At 40.0% G+C, this 24,096-nt stretch overlaps 1 protein-coding gene across 2 annotated transcripts in view; it reads left to right on the top strand.

Annotated features, from left to right (window-relative positions):
* JAK2 (Janus kinase 2) overlaps positions 1-24,096 on the top strand; it is a 97,095-nt gene that overhangs the window by 38,845 nt on the left and 34,154 nt on the right. For both annotated transcript variants that reach the window (XM_020801535.3, XM_020801536.3), the window contains 6 exons: positions 6,283-6,533; positions 17,264-17,387; positions 20,026-20,143; positions 20,487-20,632; positions 21,213-21,534; positions 23,317-23,436. In XM_020801535.3, coding sequence (XP_020657194.3) covers positions 6,314-6,533; positions 17,264-17,387; positions 20,026-20,143; positions 20,487-20,632; positions 21,213-21,534; positions 23,317-23,436 — 1,050 coding nt within the window. In that variant the 5' untranslated portion in view covers positions 6,283-6,313. The remainder of the gene's footprint in view (positions 1-6,282; positions 6,534-17,263; positions 17,388-20,025; positions 20,144-20,486; positions 20,633-21,212; positions 21,535-23,316; positions 23,437-24,096) is intronic.

Genomic DNA, 24,096 nt, shown 5'->3' with positions numbered 1-24,096 from the left:
AATAGATTTCAGTGCATTTCAATGGGGAACCGCGTTCCGCAAGACGATGTTTTCTATGGACAATTTTCGCAAGATGACGAATTTTCCATTGGAATGGATTAAATAGATTTCAATGCATTCCAGTGGGGAACCGCGTTTCGCAAGACGATGGTTTCGCAAGACAGTGTTTTTCGCGGAATGAATTAGCATCGTCTTGCGAGGCACCACTGTAGTTTGTTTTTGAAGGTGGTACTAACGTTTCCAGAGATAAATATTTTCCTTAATTTCTCTTGCCTTCTAGCACAAATCCAGAATAAATAGTTAGAAGTTTTATTCCTTACTGAGGGGAATTTTATTTAAATGTGGACTGGACTGCTATGTTTCATAAGCAGCCCATGTTTCACTGAGTCCCAGCTAGTAAAGACAAGGTCCTTTTTAAAATTTTATAGTGAGACCCTAAGCCTTTGAAGAAAAAGGCTGTATTAGGCATTGGAATTGTTTTGGGATTCCGACTTCTTGTGTGGTAAAACTTAAAATCTGCTTCATAAAATTTCTGAAGAAACCTCACCCATACTTTTCCTTCCCGTTTTGATTCCATTGTGAAATGCATTTGCAAACGATATGTGCAAGTAACAACTTATATCATACGAATTGACATTTAACAAATTGGAACGGGATAGGGAGGACATACCCTAAATCAGAGGTAGGAGCTGTTTGCTGCCCCCCAGTGTATTGCTGGACAGCAGTTTCCATCACTTAGCCAACACAACCAGTGGTGCTAGATAATGGATTTGCAATCCATTAGCAGCTGGCAAACGATAAACTGCCCACTTCTGCTTTTTTGGAGTGTGTTGTTGAATGTGTAGCAGGAAAATACTTAGAGGCAGAAATTAATGTTGGAACCTGCATGTCAATTATGATATGTCACAGCCCTGTGACATAGAAGTTTTGTCTGAAGTGGAAAGCAGTTACATCTTTTGGGCATTGTAGCTCCTAAGAGTAACTTTTCTAAGCACTGCAAATCAGACTGTTCAGCTTTTGAGAACAGGACAGTGGGAACTCCATAATAAAATGTTTAACTTTGTGAGAATTCCATAGCCAACATGAAGAGAGTTGCTGGGACTTGTAGTCCAGTATCATCTGGAGGGCTGTAGGTTCCCCTTCTTTTTTGTATGTAGAACACATGCCATGGATGTGATAAGTTAGTTAAAACTTTGCTAGCTGTTACTGTTTCTTCTTCTTTTCAATCAGTAGTGATGACTGTCACGATCACCTTTGAAGCCTCTTTTTCCCTGGTCTTCACAAGGTTCTCACTCTTCCTACCTCTTCACTGCCACCAGATGTTCATACTTTAATATCAGTTAAATGCTGGGACACGTGTGAGGCCAAAACATAAATCATTTATTCAACAGGGAAGAAAATAATCGATTAGGACTCATAGATTAAATTACAGGCTGCAAATCACTTGTACTGAATCTATTAGAATATTTCTCCTCAACTCATTTAAACCTCTGCTTCAATTTCCATGCTTACAGTTCTCTACTCAGTCTCCACTGCTCTTAAGCCACACACAAAACTCTCTCAGACTCTCTCTCCCGGTCTTTTATCTCAGTGGTCCCCAACCGTGGGCCTCCAGATGTTCTTGGACTTCAATTCCCAGAAATCCTGGCCTGCAGAAGTGGTGGTGAAGTCTTCTGGGAGTTGTAGTCCAAGAACATCTGGAGGCCCAAGGTTGGGGATCTCTCTTTTATCTAATCCACTCCCCCCTGGCTCCGCCTTCCATTCTCCCATTGGCTCCTGCGTGAATGTTCCGCATTGACGGTGAAGTCTGGGCTCTTCGCCACAATGACTTTAATATGAGGAAGTTCCACCAAACAGGATCTAAGCATATTGGTTGTCATGTTCTAGAAAGTCAGGGAAATGGAAGTTGGTCAGGGAAAGTCAAGGAAATTGGTCTGAAGTCAGGGAAAGTCAGGGAAATTGTGATTAAAATATATTCAAGCATTGGATTTTGACCTGCTGCTTCAAGAGCGTGATCTGCTCTTGTGGCAACTGGAATAGAGAAGTAGCAGAATACTGAGTCTAAACTCCATTTTAAAGCCTGCTTGCACCAACAATTAGCAAGCATTATTCCAGCACAGAACTCCTCATCACAAAAAGAGAGCATGGGGTTGGGAGAGACTTGAGTCTAAACTCCATTATAAAGCCTGCCTGCCTGGCTGCCTGCATCTACAACCACCACAGCCCCTCACAGAATATTTTCTGATTTTAAAACAGACTTTAGAGCCACATTTTAAAACTAAAATCTACACTGTAAGACCCAGCAGAGCACAGAAACATAACCCCCCTACCTAGCCCTGCTCCCCCACCAAGTTGCAAAAAACCCTGTACAGTACAGTAAATATAGTGTACTCACCCAGGCAGTCTCTCTGTTTAAAAAAAAGGTCAAAAATCAAAAATTAAAAAAAAATACAGTCTGTTCAGTACACTAGGCAATACCAGGCAGTACCGTACAATACCAGGCAGTCTGTAGACTCTCTCCCTATCCACTCTAACTGCTTGGCCGAGCAAGGTAGCAGAAAAGCACCCCCTTCGCTGGCCAGTGGTTAACTGAAAGTTCAAATTTCACGCTTTCTCCCATGTTTTTTTCTCGTTTGTATGTTGAAGCTCCGTTCGCAAGTAGAAGCAAAATTTTGCGAGCGGAGCTGTTCGTAAGTTGGATTGTTTGTATTTAGGGATGTTCGTAAGTAGAGGTTCCACTGTAATATGGGAATTAGAGCTGTGGAGTCTCATGCACAAGGACCGTTACATCAGAAGAACCTGAAAATTAAATCACGTCAACAGTCCATCACAATATGTTTAGGTTCAAAGCTAAGTATGACTTCAAATCGTAAAACCAGAAAGGGTGAAGAGACAGCCCCTGCGAAAACTGGAAAACATTATCAGCTGTTTCTACAAAGGTTTCAAAACCAAAAACTACTGGCACCTTTTTTTGTATGGAGAACTTTGTAAGCTAATCAAGAAGATAATGAGTCGTCGTATAAAATCGGAAAAGCTGCAAAACGTATCTTCTGGTTCCTAGTTGTTAACAATTGACATGAAATCGTCTAAGAACTTGATTGACAGAAGTAAGGGCTATGCAGCAAAAAAGCTGTTCAAAGAAACTAAACTGAGTGAATGTCAAGTGGCCTAGTTTTGTCTAGGGTGTCGAAACATGGTAGTAGCTGTTGTTGAAAAGTTGATTGAGAGATGTCCTTTGAAGTTCAAGATGGTGTGTGGCCTATCAGCATTAGATTCTACTATCATTTTATACAAACCAAATCTTGGAATCACCAGAATAGGGGCTGTTGTCTTGAACTGTGGAGGACTTGCATCTGTTGTAATTGACATGAATCTGTTGCATTCAGTCAAGCATGCTCATGCGCACTACACAGAGCACTTGGAGGCTAAACACCATAAGCAACAAGAAGAAATTCAGAAAACAGAAGAATGGAAGAAACTTGAGGGACAAATTAAACATCTTGAAAATACTAAAAAAAGACAGAGAGAAGCCAAAATGGAAGAGGAAACAACTGATAGAAATGGTTGTTGTGGGTTTTTCGGGCTTCTTGGCCGTGTTCTGAAAGTGGTTCTTCCTAACGTTTCGCCAGTCTCTGTGGCCGGCATCTTCAGAGGACAGCACTCCGTGCTCTGGTGTAGTTGGCTTGGGAGTGCAGTATTTATGGCTGTGAGATAGGCTTTTGTCTTCTGTCCGCTGTCCTCTGAAGATGCCGGCCACAGAGACTGGCGAAACGTTAGGAAGAACCACTTTCAGAACACGGCCAAGAAGCCCGAAAAACCCACAACAACCATTAGATCCCGGCCGTGAAAGCCTTCGCGAATACATTAAACTGATAGAAAACTAAGAGTTACAAATTAAAAAGAGAAAACTGTAGAAGTGATAGTTTTATATCTTAAATCTTTGTTCTTTAAAAACAGATTAATTGTATTCTAATTTCTAACTTTATTATTGCTGCAATTTCAACTGTAAGTCTTGTAATGTGACTCCAGAGAAACCATTTTAGATAGAACTTTTATATAATTTTTAGCATATCTTTAAAATAATAACGAAAATGTGATGTTATTTGTTAGCATTCAGAGTTTACTTGAATTGAAGTTTGTATCTTGGTGTAATTTTGATGCAATTGCAAAAGAAATGTTGCTGCAGTTATTTATTTTATTTTATTTTATTTATACCCCACCCATCTAGACCTAAGTCTACTCTGGGTGGCTAGCAATAAGACATAAAAGCAAAAGCAATATAATTAACAGCAGTGACAATATAATTCAAAATGGGAAAGTCATTAGGTGATGACAGGATGGAAAGGCTGCCTAAAGAGCCAGGTCTTTAGTTTGCTCTTAAAACACCCTGTGAGGAACCAGGCAGATCTCTGTGGGCAGACTATTCCAGAGGTGAGGGGCCACTGCTGAGAAGGCCCGGTTTCTTGTTCTTTCTCTCTGGGCCTTTCTCTGTGTTAGGCCCATCAGCAGCCCATCCTGGCTAGAACAATTGATTCAGGTAGATCTAGGTAAAATTATTCGGGTAAATCTCTTACTTTGACAAATATTTTTGCAGTTGAGACTTGTGTACTTGTAGAGTGGAACATTTCATTAAGACTTGCATTAATGCAACATGACTTATCTATTGTTTAACTTGTGTTTATATTTGAATGGTGGTCAGGGAAATTGACAAATGTCGATCGGGGAAAGTCAGGGAAATGAAAAATAAAATTTCAGTAGCAACCCTGATTGTTCTTACTATAGGTCTGAAGATTTTATTACATTGAGTTTCCATGTTCTTGAAAAGAAGACTGAGTACAGTATTTAAAAACCACAAAGCTTTAACTGCTGCGTTTTAAAATTATTATTTTTTCCCTCACACACATACAGTGCAACAGTACAGTAGGGCCTCACTTAACAGGCGCCCCGTTTAACAACGAATCCACATAGCGATGAAGATTTTGCGATTGCATTGCGATGTTCCCTATATTTCCCCATACGCCCCATTTTTCGCCCAACTGATTGGCGGGGTTTCAGGATGATCACGGGGAAGCGCTTCCCCCCATCATCCCGAAGCCCCACCGATCAGCTGGGTGAAAATGCGGGCTTATTTATTTGTCATTTATTTATTTATTTATTGGACTTATATACCGCCCCATAGCGCTACAAGCACTCTCCGGGCGGTTTACAATTTTTTAATTATACAGGCTACACATTGCCCCCCCAGCAAGCTGGGTACTCATTTTACCAACCTCGGAAGGATGGAAGGCTGAGTCAACCTTGAGCCAGCTACCTGGGATTTGAACCCCAGGTCGTGAGCACAGTTTTAGCTGCAGTACAGCGTTTTAACCACTGCGCCACGAGGCTCTTCCCCCCATCATCCCGAAGCCCCACCGATCAGCTGTGTGGAAACGGGGCATTTGCGATGATCGCGCGGAAGTGATCATCGCAAATGCCGGTTTTCGCACAGCTGATCGGCGGTTTCAAAATGGCCGCCAGGTAAATAAAATGGCTACCCACAGTGTTTTCGCGCCCTTTCCTTGCTTACCTTAAAGGTGACTTTCCCCCCATAAGAACACATTAAACGTGTTTTAATGCATTCCTATGGGCTTTTTTGCCCCGCATAGCAACAAATCCGTATAGCAACGATTTTTTCGGAACGGATTATCGTCGCTATGCGGGGCACCACTGTATAATGAAGAACATTGGTCTTACAAATAATCCACAACATCATTCCCCCACTGTGAGATGACTTTCTGAAGTTGCTTTCCACTGGAAAGCCAATAAGATGGCAAAATTGAAATAAAAACAAGTAACCTTTTCTACAAGGAGGTTACCTAAAAGCACTTAAGAAGGACAAGATAACACCAGTAGCAGAGTGTTGACTATTGACCCCAGTAGGGTTCCCCCCCCTTCAACTGAGATCTTACATTTTTAGAAGCCTTTGAGCTATCAAACTGTTAATAGCTTTTTCATGGCGCTGAATCTACGTTTCATAAGAATTATTTTCATTTTTTATCTTTTTTTTGAATGCTTATAAACAGCACATTTTCATCATGCAGCATGTTACATGAGTTCCCATGAGAGCCTTAAATCAACATGTTAAATGTTAAACAAGCTTTAAAGCTATCATCTCTGCAGTCTAAATTCAGTAGTATCGAATTATATATTCTCTGCTGTTACGAATTAATGCGAAATGTTCTAGATCTCTCCTATACTGATTTTTAATCTATCTTTAATAGCTTCTTTTTGAATTTATTTCAGACGAATGCTTTGAACAATACGTAGAGACGTTATGGCCTGCCTTACAGTGACAGAGATGGAAGGGACTGCATCATCCACCATTCATCAGAATGGCAGCGTTGTTGGGAATTCAACTCTTCCTAGACAGACGGAGCCATTGTTTCGGGTTTACCTTTATCATTCCCCAGAAAAGGCTGAAGGCGATTATCTGCACTTTCCAGCTGGACAGTATGTTGCAGAAGAGATCTGTATTGCTGCTTGTAAGGCTTGTGGTAAGATCATAACCAGTTCTCTTAAACTTTTTTCTTTGGATCTTGACAAGAAACACAGATGGCTCAGTTCATGCTTTCCTGGGATTGAATAGAGGAGACTTCTATTCCTCCTGTTTAGTTGAAGCATCTTTATGCTAATAGGCAGTGCTAACTGTCAACCCATCTTTCTGGCCTCATATAGTCCAATACTAAACCAAGGCTGAGTGTTTCAGGCAATAGCCTCAGGTTCCTTTTCCCTCTCCTCTGGGAACAGCCAGGAGAAAAGCTTTCACTACTCTTGCTAGTTCACTGCATTTGAAGTTTTGGGCCTAACAGTTTTATTTACAGTGTCTGAAACAAGCTAACTTTTTGAACCTTGGTTTAATGTTGGCTTGTTTCAATAAACTGTAGATAAGACTACTTATAATTAGAGGGCCAGTAGACTAATTCTTCACGTAAGCACAGCATTTCTCTATACCCTTGGAGAAAGGAGGAGTCTGGACAAACCCCTGTTTCTCAGAAATTGTGACCTTTCTTTTGAAAACATCAGTTCCTCATTTTCTCTAGCAGCAGGTCAGCTTCTCCAGTTAAGTAAAGGAAGCTGTTGGTGGGCCAAATAGATAGTAGAACATGTTTTCAGAGGAGTTGCACAACTCTGATGTTAGACAGATGAGGTTACAGTAAATTTTCTGCTTCTCCTCAGAACAAACTGTCAAGTGGCCAAAGGAGAATTCACATTCATGTGCCAGTGGAAAAGTGTGAAGAAAGACTAAAGACTGCACATTTTCTCTCTCTTGGGCAGAAAAACTGCATCCGAGAGAAATCCAACAGTTACCTAAGGAAATAACTCCATTTTGTAGAATTAAAGAATATTTAGGTCCAAATGTAAAAGCAAAAAAGAAAAAAAGAAAAAAGAAAAAAAGAAAAAATAAAAGGCTTTCACGGCCGGGATCTAATGGTTGTTGTGGGTTTTTCGGGCTCTTTGGCCGTGTTCTGAAGGTTGTTCTTCCTAACGTTTCGCCAGTCTCTGTGGCCGGCATCTTCAGAGGACAGCACTCCGTGCTCTGGTGTAGTTGGCTTGGGAGTGCAGTATTTATGGCTGTGAGATAGGCTTTTGTCTTTTTCTGTAGATGGGTGATTAGTGTGTATTGTTGTGGGGGCATTGTTGTGCTAAGGAGAAGAGATTATCTGTTCCTGTGGTTGATGGGTGTCATTAGCTGGTCTTTTGTGTGTAGTGATTCCCCTGTCCTTGTGGCAGGGTAGAGTTCATTGACCTTTTGCATGTTCCCAGCTCTCAAAAATACAGTGTGCAAAAGGTCAATGACTCGCAAGACAAATGTTCCTATGGCCATGCCTCACAAGGCAAATATTTTCCGTTTTTTGTTCCTGCCTCATGTTTGCTGATTTTTAAATGTTTTTCTATGATGTTTAAAAAGTTAAAGTTTTTTAATTGAAATTTTTGAAAATCATCCCCACAATATATATGGCTTAGTTTAAAGACCACTTAATAAACACTTTGTAAACCAAATTTGACTTTGTTCTGTCTTTCTTTGCCCATAGGAACGCATTAATTAGATTTCAATGCATTCCTATGGGAAAAGCGTTTTGCAAGACAAATTTTTCGTAAGACATTAACTGCGGAACGAATTAAATTCATCTTGTGAGGCACTACTGTATTAAAAAATGAGGGAGGGAAGAGAAGACAATAATCACCCATGCAATATTTTAAAAATAATCCATGAAGTTAGTCCATCTTAGCTAACTATATACAGTATTACCAACTTGAGTACCATTTTGGTTTTCAGATAGTATTCTGAGTTCTTCTGTAAAGAGAATGGTTTGGGAGATAACATCTTGAAATGTAATATACAGGAATTCTCAAACCCAGATTTCTTAGAGATTTAATCAAGAAATCAAAGTCCTGACAGATAGTGAATTCAGACTCCAGCAGCTATTTTTGTCCTATGGAGAAGACAAGGGAAATGGATAGGTGAGGCTCAGCTCTATGGCAGTTGCAAGGGATTATAGGTATGATGTGATGGTCTCTGGCCATTCAGCCCTGCACAGTCTCTCAAAACCCCAACCAGGTCCATAATCTCTTTAGCACCCACAGAGCTTAAAACTGACGATGGCACACAAGAGTTATTAACACCTATTTTCTTGGTTAATGTCCCCAGAAGTCGGGGGGGGGAGGATTCCTTCTGGGGGCTGTAGTCCATAAATTCTGAAACCTTTGTGCCTAAATATTATGAGGAACCCAGTAGAGAGTCAATAAACTCTCGCTTTCATGGAGTCTTGAGGTTCAGTAAAAGTTGTCCTTTACCAGAGACTGACTGTTGGACTATGCCTAACTTTGAGCACTGTATCATCCCTTCCCCAGTTCTTTGAGTATTTTATGTTGTGAAGCTGATAAGTATTAGGCCTACAATGAACTCGCATTACAGAAATTTCAGGATAAATTGTACACTGGTATCTCGACTTACAAATGTCCTGACTTATGACCATTTCGAGTTACGACCAGTTCTGTCTGCAAAATTTTGCTTTGACTTGCGGCCGGAGCTTCGAGTTGTGATGGGAAAAAGGCGAGGGGAGGGAAGGCGGGGAATTCAAATCTGGTAACCGTTGGTAGGAGAAGAGGCTGCTTCTTTGTACCTCTTTTGCCACAACTAGTTAGAGTGAGTGCATCGGAGGAGGCTTCGGGACTGCCTGGAGCTGCTTTCTGCTCCTGAGTAAGTACATTTACTTTGTTTTGCAGGGTGGGTTTGGGTTTTGGGGAGAGCTATGTTTCTGTGCTGTAATTTTTTGTGTGTTTTGGTGTGTTTTTCCCCGCAGCCCCATGATGTTCCACTGGGACTGGCTGTGTGTGTGTGTGGGGGGGGTTGAGTGTTTTCCCCAGCCCCATAGCTTTCCACTGGAGCTGACTGTGTGTGGGGGTGAGTGTTTTTTCCCAGCCCCATAGCGTTCCACTGGGGCTGGCTGTGTTATTTGTTTTGTTTTGGTGTGTTTGTTTTTCGGCCCCAGCGTGTTCTGCTGGGGCTGGCAGTGTTTTCTTTTTAGTTTTTTATTTTATTTTGGGGTGTGTGGTTTTTTTTCCAGCCGGAACGGATTAATGGGGTTTCAGTGTATTCCTATGGGAAATGATGCTTTGACTTACAAACATTTCGAGTTGTGCCCATCTTCTGGAACAGATTATGGTTGCAAATCGAGGCACCACTTTATATTTAATTTGAATGTTTAAAGCATTAATAGAACCATTAAGAAACATAAAAATAAAGGGGATGTTACAAGCTAAGTTCTGTTTTGGCAGAAGAGAGTAACCCAGATAGCAGCTCTTGCAGTGAAACAGGATTTGCTAGCTCTGGCAATTGTTGTGGAAAACTGTAAGTGAAACTACATGGCTGTGAGAAAAGATGGCAAGAATGCTAGAGGTCACAGACAGGGCTTAATCCTCTGGCTGACTTGGTTGTCATTCCAGATGGATAATCTTAGCACCAGAATGCTTTTCTGCTCTGTGGATTGATACTCTGTTACATTTTAAACCTTCTGCAAAGTACATGTTCTAGTTTGTTGGCTTTGTGCAGTGTCTTTCAGTGGTCACTGTTATGCAAAGTTGAAGTGAGTTGATAATCCCTTAAAACATAAGGTTCTCTAGTGTAACCACCCTTTTTGGAGCAGAGCATATGTTCCATATAACTATTGAGTGGCTGGCAAAAATGGAAATATGTATCTTTCCCCTGATATGCAGAAAATACAAAATCTCCAGTAATGCTGTGCAGAAAATTTATCCCATGATCATTTCAACCAGTCTCAGCCAGTATGACAGGAGAAAAGAGTCCTTCAGAAAGAATTTCAAAAGAGGAGAGATTTTGGAGATACAGTGGTGCCTCGCTTAATGATGTTAATTGGTTCCCAAAAAAACCATCGCTATGGGAAAACATCGCTAAGCGAAACACCATTTCCCATAGGAATGCATTGAAAACCGGATAATCCTAATGGAAACAGATTACCGTCCTTAAGCGAAAATCGCCATAGGAAACATCGCTAAGCGAAACAATGTTTCCCCCATTGGAATGCATTGAAGCCTATTCAATGCATTTCAATGGTATTGACAGGTCCGTTTTTGCTATTTTTAAGTGTGTCAAACCTACAGTTGGTTCAATGCATTCCAATGGGGGGGGGGAAATTCACCAAAAATTAACGAAGACTCAGAACAAAGCCAAATTAAGTTTGCAAAGGTTTTACAAGGTGCACTAACGATCCCAAGCATTTAAAACAGTTTTTGAACATTTTAAGACACACTTAAAATAGCGAAAACAGACATCACTAAGCGAAACAGGGGGACCTAAACTGTCATCGCTAAGCGAGGCAAGGTCCTGAACATCGCTATGCGAAATTTCCCCATAGGGAACATTGCTAAATGGAGCGCAAAATCGCTCCAAAAACCTCATCGCTAAGCGAATACATCGTTAAACAATGCACTTGCTAAGCGAGGCACCACTGTATCCTCATTGGTGAAGTCCAGGATTTCTGTGTTTATCTCACATATTAGGTGGCCGAGAAGTGTTTGTGTACTGTATTTCACTGTAGAATCACCTCTGGGGCAGCTGGGGCATACCTAGGTTCCATGCTTGGATGAAAGCCCAAGGGAAGATGTCATGAAGTAATTATCCTTTCACAGTTTTTTTTTCATGGTTAGGAGGTATAAGCAACCAGGGAAACTCTAGAGGGATAATGCGATGTCTAGTACAAAGAACATTACAGCAATCTTCCACTTGCAGTGTCATGATAAACTCAAAAGTTAGAAGAAATTCTAAAGGGCCATTAGAATGACCTTGAGAAACGGAAGCCCACTGCACAGGGAAATAAAACAGCTGGGAAGTTGGAAGGTAAGTGATAATATTGGCTTTATCCTTTCCATGGAGCTGGACACAGCACTTCCCTTGCTTCTACTGGCTGCAGGTGTTACAGGGAAGGAGTTGTGTTATAACAATGTAGTTAACAATGTTAACTACAATGATTCTTTCAAAATGCAGGATTTTGGAAGAGTTGTGAAACTGTTGAATCTTGACAATAAGGCATGCACAAGGTTTTTATAGCTGCTTTTCCACATCAGCATCATAATGCCTTAGAAACAGCCATTCCCATCCTGTTTTTGGCCATGAACGCAATGTGAAAGAAATGTAGGCTGAGTCAGGATCGTATAAGTTGCATAATGAAACTTATAAGATAGCTGGTGAATTATTTTTTTCCTTAGCTGTGGCCGCCTTTAAATGAGTCAGGGCCCCCTGTGAGACTGGCTGCTAGAATGCCCCTGATAAGAATGCACTGGACATGACACAAAATGGAATACAACGGTTACATGTTATTGCCTGTTGTGGAGACAGTGCAAGAAATGCAAAAATCTTTGAGGCAGGAAAGAACAAAGCTATCACCACAAGTAGTGCTAGTGATTAGCTCAGTCTTGAGAAATTATTGACAAAATTCTCCTTTCCTGGAGAAATCTAATAATAAAATTGTCTTGCCTGCATTTCTTTTCCTGTAGAAAGGACAGATAATTTTGAAAGTCAGTGTGTGCACAGCTCTGTTCTACAGTTCTTTTCCTTAATCCTTCCTTCTGTACATTTTTTTGTTCACAGCTTGAGACATTCTTGATAGCCTTTAACAAATTCCAAATTTAACTGCAGTAAACTAACTATTCTTGAGGATATTATGTCTAGCTGCCCTGCTTGCTAATGTAAAACATCTGTAGAAGGACAGATGGCAGTTAAAACCTGTACGTACTTCACTGTCTGCCTTATTTGTCTTTGATTTAGTTTCCTGCCTGTTTACTTTAAAGCTAACTGCAAATATTTCAATTTGATACTTAGCACGTGTGTGTCCTTGAAATAAACAATGTGCTACTCAACACAAAGCCAAAATGTAATAGAAGATGCGCTAGTCTCCCTACTTTAAAAATCATGCTGAATAAAAATCACTAGCTTTTACAGAAAGATTGCTATTCTAGATTTTGTGTGTTTGTGTTTTTAACTAGTCCCCTGTTTTTCCCTACTCTGGACACTACTAGAGTTGAGTAGCCCCTCCATTCAATACAGATAGAAAGAATATTTGTTGCCTAAGTATTCAAGCTCTTAAAGCTGTTCCTAAATATAGTATTGTAAGGGGAGCCATTTATTTGAACTGCTACATTATTCTGACACAGAAAATAAAGGCACACAAGTTCGTTTCTTAAGCTGAGGATTAAAAAAATTCTGCAGTTTGTTGGAGAAAGTTAATGTTTTTCTTGTGGAAAACTTCCTTTTTGGTAGTTGAAATATTCATGTTAAATAAACACAGACCTGGAGACGAGTTCAGGACTTAAACATAATGTACAGAGAACGACAAAAGCTTCCTTGTGTTTCAAGCCAGCATTTGCAAGCAAGCTTTTAAGTTCATTGCTTGTGTCCAAGTGCAATTTCAGACTAAAGATGATGTGAAAGTGAAATTGATTTTTGACCACTGGGAAAATAATGGGGTTTGTACTATGTGTGTCTGAAATGGTTGTGATTGTTCAGGACACATAAGTATAGTTCTACCATTTTGCATCTGCCCAGTATTGTAAAGTTTGTACCAAGTCGTATGAGAAGCGCTAGCTGCTGTGCAAGCCGACTGCACATGTTAACATGTTCCCCTGTTGTTTGGGATTACAGTTGCTATCATTCCCTAATGATGGGTCCTGCTGTTTGGGACTGATAAAGAATTGGTGTCCAAAATGCAATGGGATAATGCCATATTGCATACAGCTCTTGTAACTGCCACAGGAGTCCCTGTAGGCTGTTGCATACTGACATATGAAGACCACGTGCAAAAGAGAGTGTCCATAGTTTTAGAAGTCAGCATACATGTGAGATGCTGGTTTCCATGGAACTCTCCTTGGAGCATATTATTATTATTATTATTATTATTATTATTATTATTATTATTATTATTATTATTATTATTATTATTATTATTATTATTATTATTATATCATCACATCATCATCATCATCATCATCATCATCATCATCAAGAAACATCAGGCACAGTCAACATTATAAACACATTGACTGGTATTATATAACAGATACAAGTTTTAACCAAAAACCTAAGTACAGTATCTGTTAAATATCGGTGCAGTATGTATGCTGTTCCTAATATTGCCATTTTTTGTGGCTCTGATTTCTGACATCTGCAACTGCTATAGTACTGTATGTTCTTCATATTGTTCCCAAAGCCCCAGTGACTGCAGGGACCACTGCAGTGTGTTTCTTCCAGAGGCAAGATGTTTTGATGGCCAGGTCTCTGTAATTTGTTAGTTTTTCTGATTCTTTATTTTCAACTCTGGAATCCTCTGGAATTGCAATGTCAGGGATCCAGACCTTTTTTTGTTTGTTTGTTCTATTACTACTATGCCTGGTGTGTTATGTTCAAGGTGTCTATCAGTTTGGATCTGGAAATCCTACAAGATCTTTACTTCCTCCTTTTCTAACCTCTACCTGATGTTTCCATGGGTTTTTGGAATCCGGCAAGTTATATTTTTTTGCATAATGACCAGTGCACTAATTTTGCCACTCTTATGTCTAGCTTTGTAATCTGTTTGTGCAGTCTTTGGGCTTTTGCAGATGAAGTGTGACGCAGTTTCATCTTTTTCTTGGCAGAGTCGGCATTTGCTGTTAGCACTAATTCGATCTTAGCTTTCATCACATTGGTTTGGAGTGCTTGTTCTTGTGCAGCAAAAATCAAGCCTTCGGTTTCTTTCTTAAGGGTCCCCAGTTTTAGTCATGCCTATGTTGAATTATGATCATGCTTTCCATCAATATTTCTCAGATGTTGTCCACATAGTGGTTTATTTTTCTAGCTGTTTAATTTATTTTCAAATTGTTGTTTCCTATATTGAGCCTTTGTTTCTGTTGTTTTCAAAATATTCTCCATTTTCACTGCTTTAGGTAATTTTTCTCTGCTTGTACTGATATAATCATTTAGGCTTCTCTTTTCCTCCTCTACTACCTGCTGTATTTGCAGTAATCCATGACCTCTGATTTTTCATTGTAAATATAATCTGTCCACATCACTTTTTGGATGTAGTGTGTGATGCATGTTCATTAGTCTCTGCGTTTTTAGATCTAATTCTTCTAATTCATTTTGAGTCCAATCTATTATTCCAGCTGGGCATCTAATTACTAGAACGGCCCACGGCTTTGATTGTTTCTCTACCATTTAATTTTGATTTTAAGATTTTCCACAGTCTTCTGATATATTCCCTTTCTGTCAGTTCTTTAATTTTTGTGTGCACAATGTTATCTGCTTCTAGTATTCCAAGGTATTTATAATTTTCATCACTTGGTCGTGATTTTATAATATTGTCATAAATGTTCTGTGGAACTTTTTGCATATAGTTTTAGGTAATTCATGTATAACAGATGATTGATATTTCCTGCTTGCTGGTAGCACAATCCAGTTTTATTGAAAATTATTGACATGGGGATTAGTGAGATATTAAACAGCAGTGGTTATAAAGAATCCCCCTGAAACATTCCTCTTTTGATGCATACTTCCGCAGTTTCTTCACCATGGGCCATTAAGACAGCTTTGTTGAGGTGAAGGGGCTTGCACGCTTTAGTGAAGTTGAGAGCTATGCTAAAGGGTCTCACCGAAAATTGAGGAATGATGAAATGTTGTTACGAGGAAACCCCAAAAGCGCATGGTATTAAAAAAGAATGATGGAAATTTGGAAAAAGAAACACCCAAGTAGTGACATAACTGAACAACGATTAATGAGCCAATGTATTCTCAAAGGCTTTCATGGCCGGGATCTGATGGTGGTTGTGGGTTTTTCGGCCTCTTTGGTCGTGTTCTGAAGGTTGTTCTTCCTGACATTTCGCCAGTCTTTGTGGCTGGCATCTTCAGAGGACTGGAGTGGGAACTCTGTCCATGCTCTGTTGCTGTTTGTTGGATAGTTGAGTATTTCTAGCTATGGGAACAGTTTTTGTCCTTTTCATGATATAGGGTGATCAGTGTGTTTTTGTTGTGATAAGGGGGGAGAAATTTCTGTCGCTGTGATTGATGGGTGTCATTAGCTGGTCTTTTTTGTGCAATGATCCCTGGTCCTTGTGGCTGAGTAGAGTTCGTTGACCTTTTGCAGGCTGCATTATTCAGTATTGGAAGCCAGGCCTTGTTTAGTTTTAGGCCACCTTCTTTTTTGTTGATATTTATGGATTTCAGTGGCTTCCCTGTGCAGTTTAACATAATGATTGCTGGTGTTGTCCGGTACTTCTGTGTTTTGAAATAGAATTTCATGTCCAGCTTGTTTTAGGGCATGTTCAGCTACTGCTGATTTTTCCGGTTGTTTTAGTCTGCAGTGTCTCTCATGTTCTTTGATTCTGGTGTGAATGCTGCGTTTTGTGGTTCCAATATATACCTGTCCACAACTGTAAGGTATCCGGTATACTCCTGCAGTGGTGAGGGGGTCCCCCTTTTGTCCTTTGCTGACCGTAACATTTGTTGTATTTTTGTGGTGTGTCTGAATACTGTTTGTAGGTTGTGTTTTTTCAAAAGTTTCCCCATGCGGTCCATGACCCCTTTGATTAGCAACTTAAAACACTTGAAAGATTTCAAACATAAAAATGAAAAAGCAAAAGCCAGCCTATGCAGAATATATGACCTAGAAAGGAAAATAATAGTTGAAATGATGGAAGAATTAAAACAGTGAGTAACAGCTACAGCAAAGAAAATTGAAAGATATGATGGACGCTTGAAACAATATAGAGAAATATGCAATTTCAAAATTTCAAAATAACCAACAGTTATTCTATACATCACTATGAGAAAAGCAAAAGAAATTAGACCCATGTAGAGATGATCCTTTAAAATTTTGGAAGGACATATGGGAAAGCCCAACACAATAACACAAGCACCTCGTGGATTAAAGACATTTGTAAAGAAGCTCAAGGAGAACAAATGGATGGTATTGTAATAATAAATGAAATGATCAAGAGCCAAGTAAAGGCTATGAAAAATTGGAGTACATCCTGTCCAGATGAGTTTCATGGATTTTGATTACAATATTTAGCAAGTCTCCAGCAATGTATAGCAGTGCAATTTAATCACTTACTTCAAAATTCTACAACTGAAGTTTGGATGACAATAGGCCACACATTTCTGATAATAAAAAATCATCAAAAATTATTAGTTTGTTTTATTTATTATTATTGAATTTTTATTGCCAAGAAGAAAGAGCGGCACTTCTTGGATTTGATTTGGCCAGCTTTGGATACTAAATGTGCTTTGATTTGATATGTGGGGGTTATAGTTCCAGGAGGCATCTTTTTCCAACTTGGGTGGAGAAACACTAATTAACCCCATAGTTCATTTGGTTGCTTGTTCTTTCTATTGGTTTTGGAGGTGTGAAAATATATCTGACTTGTGAAGTTGACACTAACAACAAAACATAGAATAGCTCCTATTGTAGATTACTACATTACACCTTTTGTGGAATGTTTAGCTGTTTTTACTGCACCAGTATGAAAATTAAACGAAGTCTGTATCTGTTGCTTTATTTAAAGTAAGATGTTTGCTTTCTTAAATTTCCCCATGGCAGCCTTTTCAGATCTAACATGTGGAAATATTAAATCCTTTCCAGTACTGCAGGTTCCACATTGCAGCTGTTTCTTTTTAAAAGAAGGTTTGGATGATAAAGGTCTTCCAGCTAAAACATTTTCTGCTGTTTGTCACCAGGTATCTTGCCAGTGTACCACAACATGTTTGCACTAATGAATCAGACAGACAGATTCTTTTATCCTCCAAATCACACCTTCCAAATAGATGGATCAACCACTCTCACTGTACTTTACCGATTAAGGTAAATGTATTTTTTTTAAAAAAAAAATCTAAATGGGCATATGGTAATTCAAGATCTTTAATATTGTACAGTTTTTGTTTTCATTTAATTGTTAGAGATGTTTGTAATTGGAATAATGCTGTTGACCTCATTTCATTGTCATTGTCCCTTAAATATTAAATTAAATTATTTATATAATTCTTGTAATGGAACAGAAATAATAGAGCCACACTAAAATGAGAGAAAGAGGAGTATGTGTTGTACCTGCTAATACTGAAATGGAATATAATGTTGTAGTAAATCATTTGAGGGGTTTTTTTCTTTACATATTTTCTGTGTATTATGGACTCAGAAATAAATGATTTGATATCTATCACTGGCTTATGTTGCTACCTCAGTAGACCAGTTCTTCCGTCCATGAATGGCATATAGTTGAAAACTTGTAATTTCTGTTGTTGCAGAACCAGTTTCCTAGCAACCAAGCCATCTCTCCTTGTCTATATAATGTAACTACTTTGCAGATGTATTAGAATGTAAAATAGATGCAAATTAATGCTTGCAGTTGCTCCAGGCTAAAAAAAAGTTACAGTTCTGTGATCCATCTTGTACCATCAGCATAAAGCAGATTCTTTCATAGTTTTGTCAGTTGCTTCTGTGAGAACAAAACTGTCCTTTATTCATGATACTTTTTCTTCAATCCATGTCACACATCCAGGTACACTTCTCATTCATGAACATAAGCATCACGCCCAGTATATGTCTCCAAAGAACTTTTACCTTTTGTTCTCCCATTCAAGCTAAGGATTTCTGAACACAGGCTTTAGGAGAAAACATAAAGCAAATGCTGTCTGAGACATTGTACTACTATACACAGTAGGGTGCCCTAAATCACTGGTTCTTAACCTTTGTTACTCAGATGTTTTTGGACTGCAACTCCCAGAAGCCTTCACCATCAGCTCGCTGGCTGAGGTTTCTGGGAGTCACAGTTCAAAAACACCTGAGTAACAAAGGTTAGGAACCACTGCCCTAAATAGTGTCTGTTGTTCTAGAAGTGTTGCTACGGACAGTAGGAGTCTCTGTCATCTGGCATAGCATTTCTGCAAATCTTCTAGAGCAGGGGTCCCCAACCCCTGGTTCGCGGCCCGGTGCCGGTCCATGGGCTTGCCATGGTTGGGCCGCGGAGATGGATCTCCACCCCTCTGCCCACATGCACGGTGGGCATGTCGCGCTTGTGGGGGTGGTGGCCCCCATGCATGGAGCCCACCACCTCAACCGGTCCATGGTCCCAAAAAGGTTGGGGACCGCTGTTCTAGAGGACCAAATTCTTGAGTCTTCTACACCAGGGGTCCCCAACCCCTGGTCCACGGCCCGGTGCTGGTCCATGGGCTTCCTTAAACTGGGCCGTGGACACGGCTCTCCCACACACGCGCAGTGGACGTGTCGCGCTTGTGGAGGGGCATGTTGCACTTGTGGGTGGGCATGTTGCACTCATGCACATGCCCGTGAGCACAGCACAGCATACCCCTCCACGAGAGCAGGGTTGCCCCTGCCCCCCGTGCACGGACCCTGCACCCCCCAACCGGTCCACGGTCCCAAAAAGGTTGGGGACTGCTGTTCTAGACTTTTTTAATTAGCACAATTCCAGTTCGTGGTAGTGTTGGCTATAATGAATGCATTTGGTGAAAACTGATGGACAAATTATTAAATAAATGATTAATAGATAATATGTGTTCTGCTGTTTTCCATTCAACTGCCTAAATGCTGAGTCTAGTAAAAATATTTTTAAAGAATCAAATGCATTCATGTTGGTACAGGTGATGTGATTGCTTGAGCTGATGCAATGGGCAACCAGAAGCTGGCCCTTCCAGGTTCCTAGTTTAAGGTGGGGAGAGAGAGAAGAAGCAAAGGGGGGCTTATGGGGATACCAGTTCCTCTCAATCAAGCACCATTTTGTTTTCAAATTTTTCAACCCCCCCCCCCCGGTTCTGCTGCTTGTATGATCACCTAGAGATAAAAGGAAGAAACTAGCAAGTGAGAAGATCACCAGAGAGGAGGACATTGACAGGCAGACCTTGTTTGCCGCTTATTAAGGCAACTTTGGAGCCTTAGGTGGTCTTCAACTAAAACTCCCAGAAATCTTTACCACTAGCTATGCTGGCCACGATTTCTGGGAATTGTAGTCCAAGAACAGCTGGAGACCCAAGGTTGGGAACCACTGAGGTAGCTGTATGGTAGCTGTGCCTACTACAAGTCTGGATAGGCACCATAGCTAGCTGCTAAGGAGTTCAGATTGGCCATTTGCTCCCTCTGCTGATTCATATGTGATCCACTAAAGTGAATTCATCTAGAGAAACCCAGGTTCCCTGGTGCAACTTCAGTTCACATTTTTCTTCCTGTGCAGTCGCACCTTAAATCAAATTACTGCTTGAACACTGAATCTGAGCTGGTCTGTGTTGTTTGGATTGTCTTTCATTCTATATTATTCATTCTGCCTCATGAATTCTGTATATAGAAGAAATCTGTGAATTCAATGGCAAAAGGAATGTGCTTTTAGTCCCAGTTTTGTTTACAAGGAGACTTAATTGTAGTAATTTCATTGTTCTACGAATAGTGGCCTTTTGTGTGAAAACACAGATAACATGACAATGTTTCCTAACAGGTTTTATTTCCCACACTGGTATTGTAATGGCACCATGCGAGCATACCGGTACGGTGTTTCCCGAGGTGCTGAGAGTCCTATCCTTGATGATATCATCATGTCTTATTTGTTTGCTCAGGTAAAATGTAATGATTTTATTATTTGTGTCTAGATGTGGTTGCTTCCCTGCCTTTCTTCATTATTTTACCACACTGTGAACAATTTGACAGGAATACTAGGCTATCATCAGATGAAACGGAAAAATACAAACAAAAACCAAACAAACCACAAGATGCTTGAGCACAGGACAAAATGTTCAAGCACAGTGAGATCTAGGGTGATTCTTGGTCTCCCAGACATCCATTTACTGCATGGTTTAGTAGATCTAGTTAAAACTGTTCCAAATTATAATAATAAAAATAAATGAAAAAGGCAAATCACAAACATTCAGCTTGGCTTCTCTGGCTTCTTTTTGCTTCCAGTGGCGAGAAGATTTTGTCCATGGGTGGGTAAAGATGGCTGTTACTCATGAGACACAAGAAGAATGTCTTGGGATGGCTGTTCTTGACATAATGAGAATGGCCAAAGAAAAGGACCAAACTCCATTAGCCATCTACAGTTCTGTGAGGTAATTGGTAGTGGTGGTGGTTGTAACAAAAATGTCTGTCTGTCCTTCTTTTAAAAGACTACATATGGAAATATTGTTTGGGGGGATCAAACTGTCCGAATCATTTCAACCTAGATTGCAGCTGGCATGTAAACATTTGATGTCAAAGGAGGATACTAGGGCATCTAAAGGTAGTAAAATCCCATAATAAGAGATGGTGAGATATGGGAGGGACTCAAAGTTGTGTAATTCCCATTTGTTTCTTACCCAGACTCTTCTACCCAAAGTGTATTAATTGTTTTCCACAGTCTTTAGCGTTAAACATGCACAAGAGTTAGAAAAGAAATCAAATCTCAACCTCTCAGCTGTCCTTTGCAGATAGCTGAGATTTTTTACTGTGTTTCCCAAAGTTGTAGTTGCTTGAACAAAAAGTACTTTGGGCAATTCCTTTTGCAATCTCCTATGGCAGACACTATGCTGTTGCAGATATTTTTATTCATCTTGTCTTTCACTTACATTATTTAAGAATCTGGAAGTGTTTTTAACATGCTTTTTGTGCCTTGTGTCAATATATTGCCACTTACTTGATTTTTTTTTACAGCTACAAAATGTTTTTGCCCAAGTGTATCAGAGAAAAAATCCAAGATTATCACATTCTGACACGAAAGAGAATAAGATACAGGTTCCGCAAGTTTATTCAGCAGTTTGGCCAGTGCAAAGCAACTGCTAGAAACCTGAAACTGAAGTATCTCATAAATTTGGAAACTCTCCAGTCTGCCTTCTACTCAGAAGTATTTGAAGTGAAGGAACCTGGCAGAGAATCTTCAGGCGAAAACTGCTTTGCAACCATTGTTATAAGTGGAAACGGTGGAATTCAGTGCTCCAGAGGGAGACTTAAAGACAGTGAAATACTGTCAGAGCAGGTAATTTCTAGGATGGGTCTAACTATTTTGATTATGCTGGCTAGTGCTGATATTTCAATTAATCCATAATTTTAAATTGTATTTGTTAATGATAGCACCATTATTTAATGCCTGGAAAGCTCCTTGTCTCAAAAAGCAAACAAGACTTTAGTAATTCCAGATGGCTTGAAACAGGCTCAAAGTCTGCTGTGGTTCACCGTAGTCTCTGCAGTTACTCACAAATAAGTGGAAGTCAACAGTTTCTTCTGAAATTTCAAGGCATATGGAGTAGGCTGTCTTGTCCAGCTGTATTTGTTTGGAAACTCTGCCTGCATTCTGTTCTGTTGCATTTTGAGTTTGGCAGCTTCCAGTCAATTTTTGAAATACTGTAACCAAGAATTTAGTTTCCAAATATGAATATAAGGGCCTAGATCTAACTTACCGTATTTTTCGCACCATAAGACGTACTTTTTTCCCACAAAACGGGGGTGGAAAGTCTGTGTGTCTTATGGAGCGAAGAAAACAGATTATATTTTCCTGTTTTCTTCTCCTAAAAAATTGGTGCGTCTTATGGAAAGGTGCGTCTTATGGAGCGAAAAATACGATAATAATCATGGTAACTTCCAGATTTCAGCCTTTCTTCCTCAGCTGACAGCCCATTGCAGCACTACAAAGCTCTGGAGTTCTTTGGAGTAGGTTTTAAGATTGGCGCAGAAGGGGAGCCACAGGAAAAGGCAGCACAGCACTCCTGCCGGGTATCTGTGCGAAAATTGGTTTTACAAATCCACTGAGAGTTTGGGATACTGGCCTTAAATATTTTGGTTGTTAAATAACTGATTTTTAAAAATGTGTTGGTCATTTTTTTCTGTTCATGGCATTACTGTTTTAGGATATATAATTTTCTCAAAATGTAGTGTTACAGTAACATTGTCTGAAATCCAGTGTAACTGCTGCTGATGTCAAGCCATAATGTTACTATTTAATTTAATTTAAGCTTCTTATCCCCCTCCCCCACAGGTTTCAAATTCTGAAAATCCTTAAGGATACCTTCTGACCTGAGGAAATCTTTGGGAGCCTTTGGGACTGGGAGTAGGACCAGGGGCTTTAATATTAGAAAATCATCATCAGATTGTTGCCAGAGGTCCCAATCCCAGGGGCAATTATCCAGCAGTGATTTTCCAATATTAAAGGCTCCCTCTAACTTCCTCAGGCCCCAAAAAACTTTCCAAGATCAAAAGGGATCCCCAGAGACCCTCAAGCTGTAGGGGAAGGGGAATAGGAGTGGGATCATGGACGATGAAATCGTTTCCATTTATACCCAAGTAATCAACAGAATGGGACATGGTGGCGCTGCGGGTTAAACTGCAGAAGCATCTGTGCTGCAAGGTCAGAAGACCAGCAGTCATAAGATCGAACCCACGTGATGGAGTGAGCTCCTTTCGCTTGTCCCAGCTCCTGCCAACCTAGCAGTTCAAAAGCATGCAAATGCAAGTAGATAAATAGGTACCACCATGGGAAAGTAAAGGCGTTCCGTTTCTAGCCGCGCTGGCCACGTGACCATGGAAACTGTCTTTGGACAAACGCAGGCTTTACGGCTTGGAAACAGGGATGAGCACCGTGCCCTAGAGTCAGACACGACTGGGCTAAATGTCAAGGGAAACCTTTACCTTTACCTAATGAACAGAATCCAATCAATAAGTGTTTAATATAACATTAAAATTTGGTTCATTCAATGACTTCTGAAAGGCAACTTAAATGTTGAAACCTAAATGGGTCTCTTAACAAATCAACATATTTCTGCAGGACATACAGACCTACTGTGATTTTCCTGAAATTATTGATGTCAGTATTAAGCAAGCCAACCAAGAAGGTTCCGGTGAAAGCAGAATTGTAACCATTCACAGACAAGATAGCAAGAATCTGGTATAGTGGCTCACTTTTTTGGTTACCATTTGTTTGTATATATTTCTTCACTAAAGAAATTGGATTGGGTATTTTGTAGTGTTTCCATTATTTGGTAAGTATTGTGTCTGCAGCATTGGGCAATCATTTGGAACATCTTGGGGGTTTAATAGACTCCAGCAACAGTTGTGTGTTCACGTGTATATGCCACGTCATAGTGCTTTTCTCCTGCAAAATTCATATAGTAAATCATTAAACTAGGGTAAGCTATTGTTTTTTGCACATGCTCAGATTGGGTGGCCTATTAAGTTCACATGCTCCATTGGGTGCCCCTCCTTTCAAAGGAAGGTAATAACATATTTTTGAGATGTCACATACACTTGAACTCTGTGTCTCCCTGTGCAGTCACTGTTTTCTATCCGTGTTGATGCATATCAGGGGAACATACAGTCCAGTAGTTCTTTACATTGCTGTTTGGTGAGTGAGAATAGTTCTGTTTGAACAGGTATTGTTAAATGTCTGAGATCCATGGTTGTGCCTCTTTCCCCATAGGATGGGGCACTTTTTAGATTTGATGAAAGACAGTATTTTCCCTCCAATTTTCTTTGAAACTTTTACTAGAAGTCCAGTGTACAACTTAGAGAATTTTATGTCTATAAACCCCATATATTGAGCGAGTAC

The sequence above is a fragment of the Pogona vitticeps genome, chromosome 2, assembly GCF_051106095.1.
Source record: "Pogona vitticeps strain Pit_001003342236 chromosome 2, PviZW2.1, whole genome shotgun sequence".
In the NCBI taxonomy this organism is placed as follows: Eukaryota; Metazoa; Chordata; class Lepidosauria; order Squamata; family Agamidae; genus Pogona; species Pogona vitticeps.
Note: the sequence above shows the minus strand (reverse complement) of the source record. Positions and strands in the feature narration are given on the sequence as shown.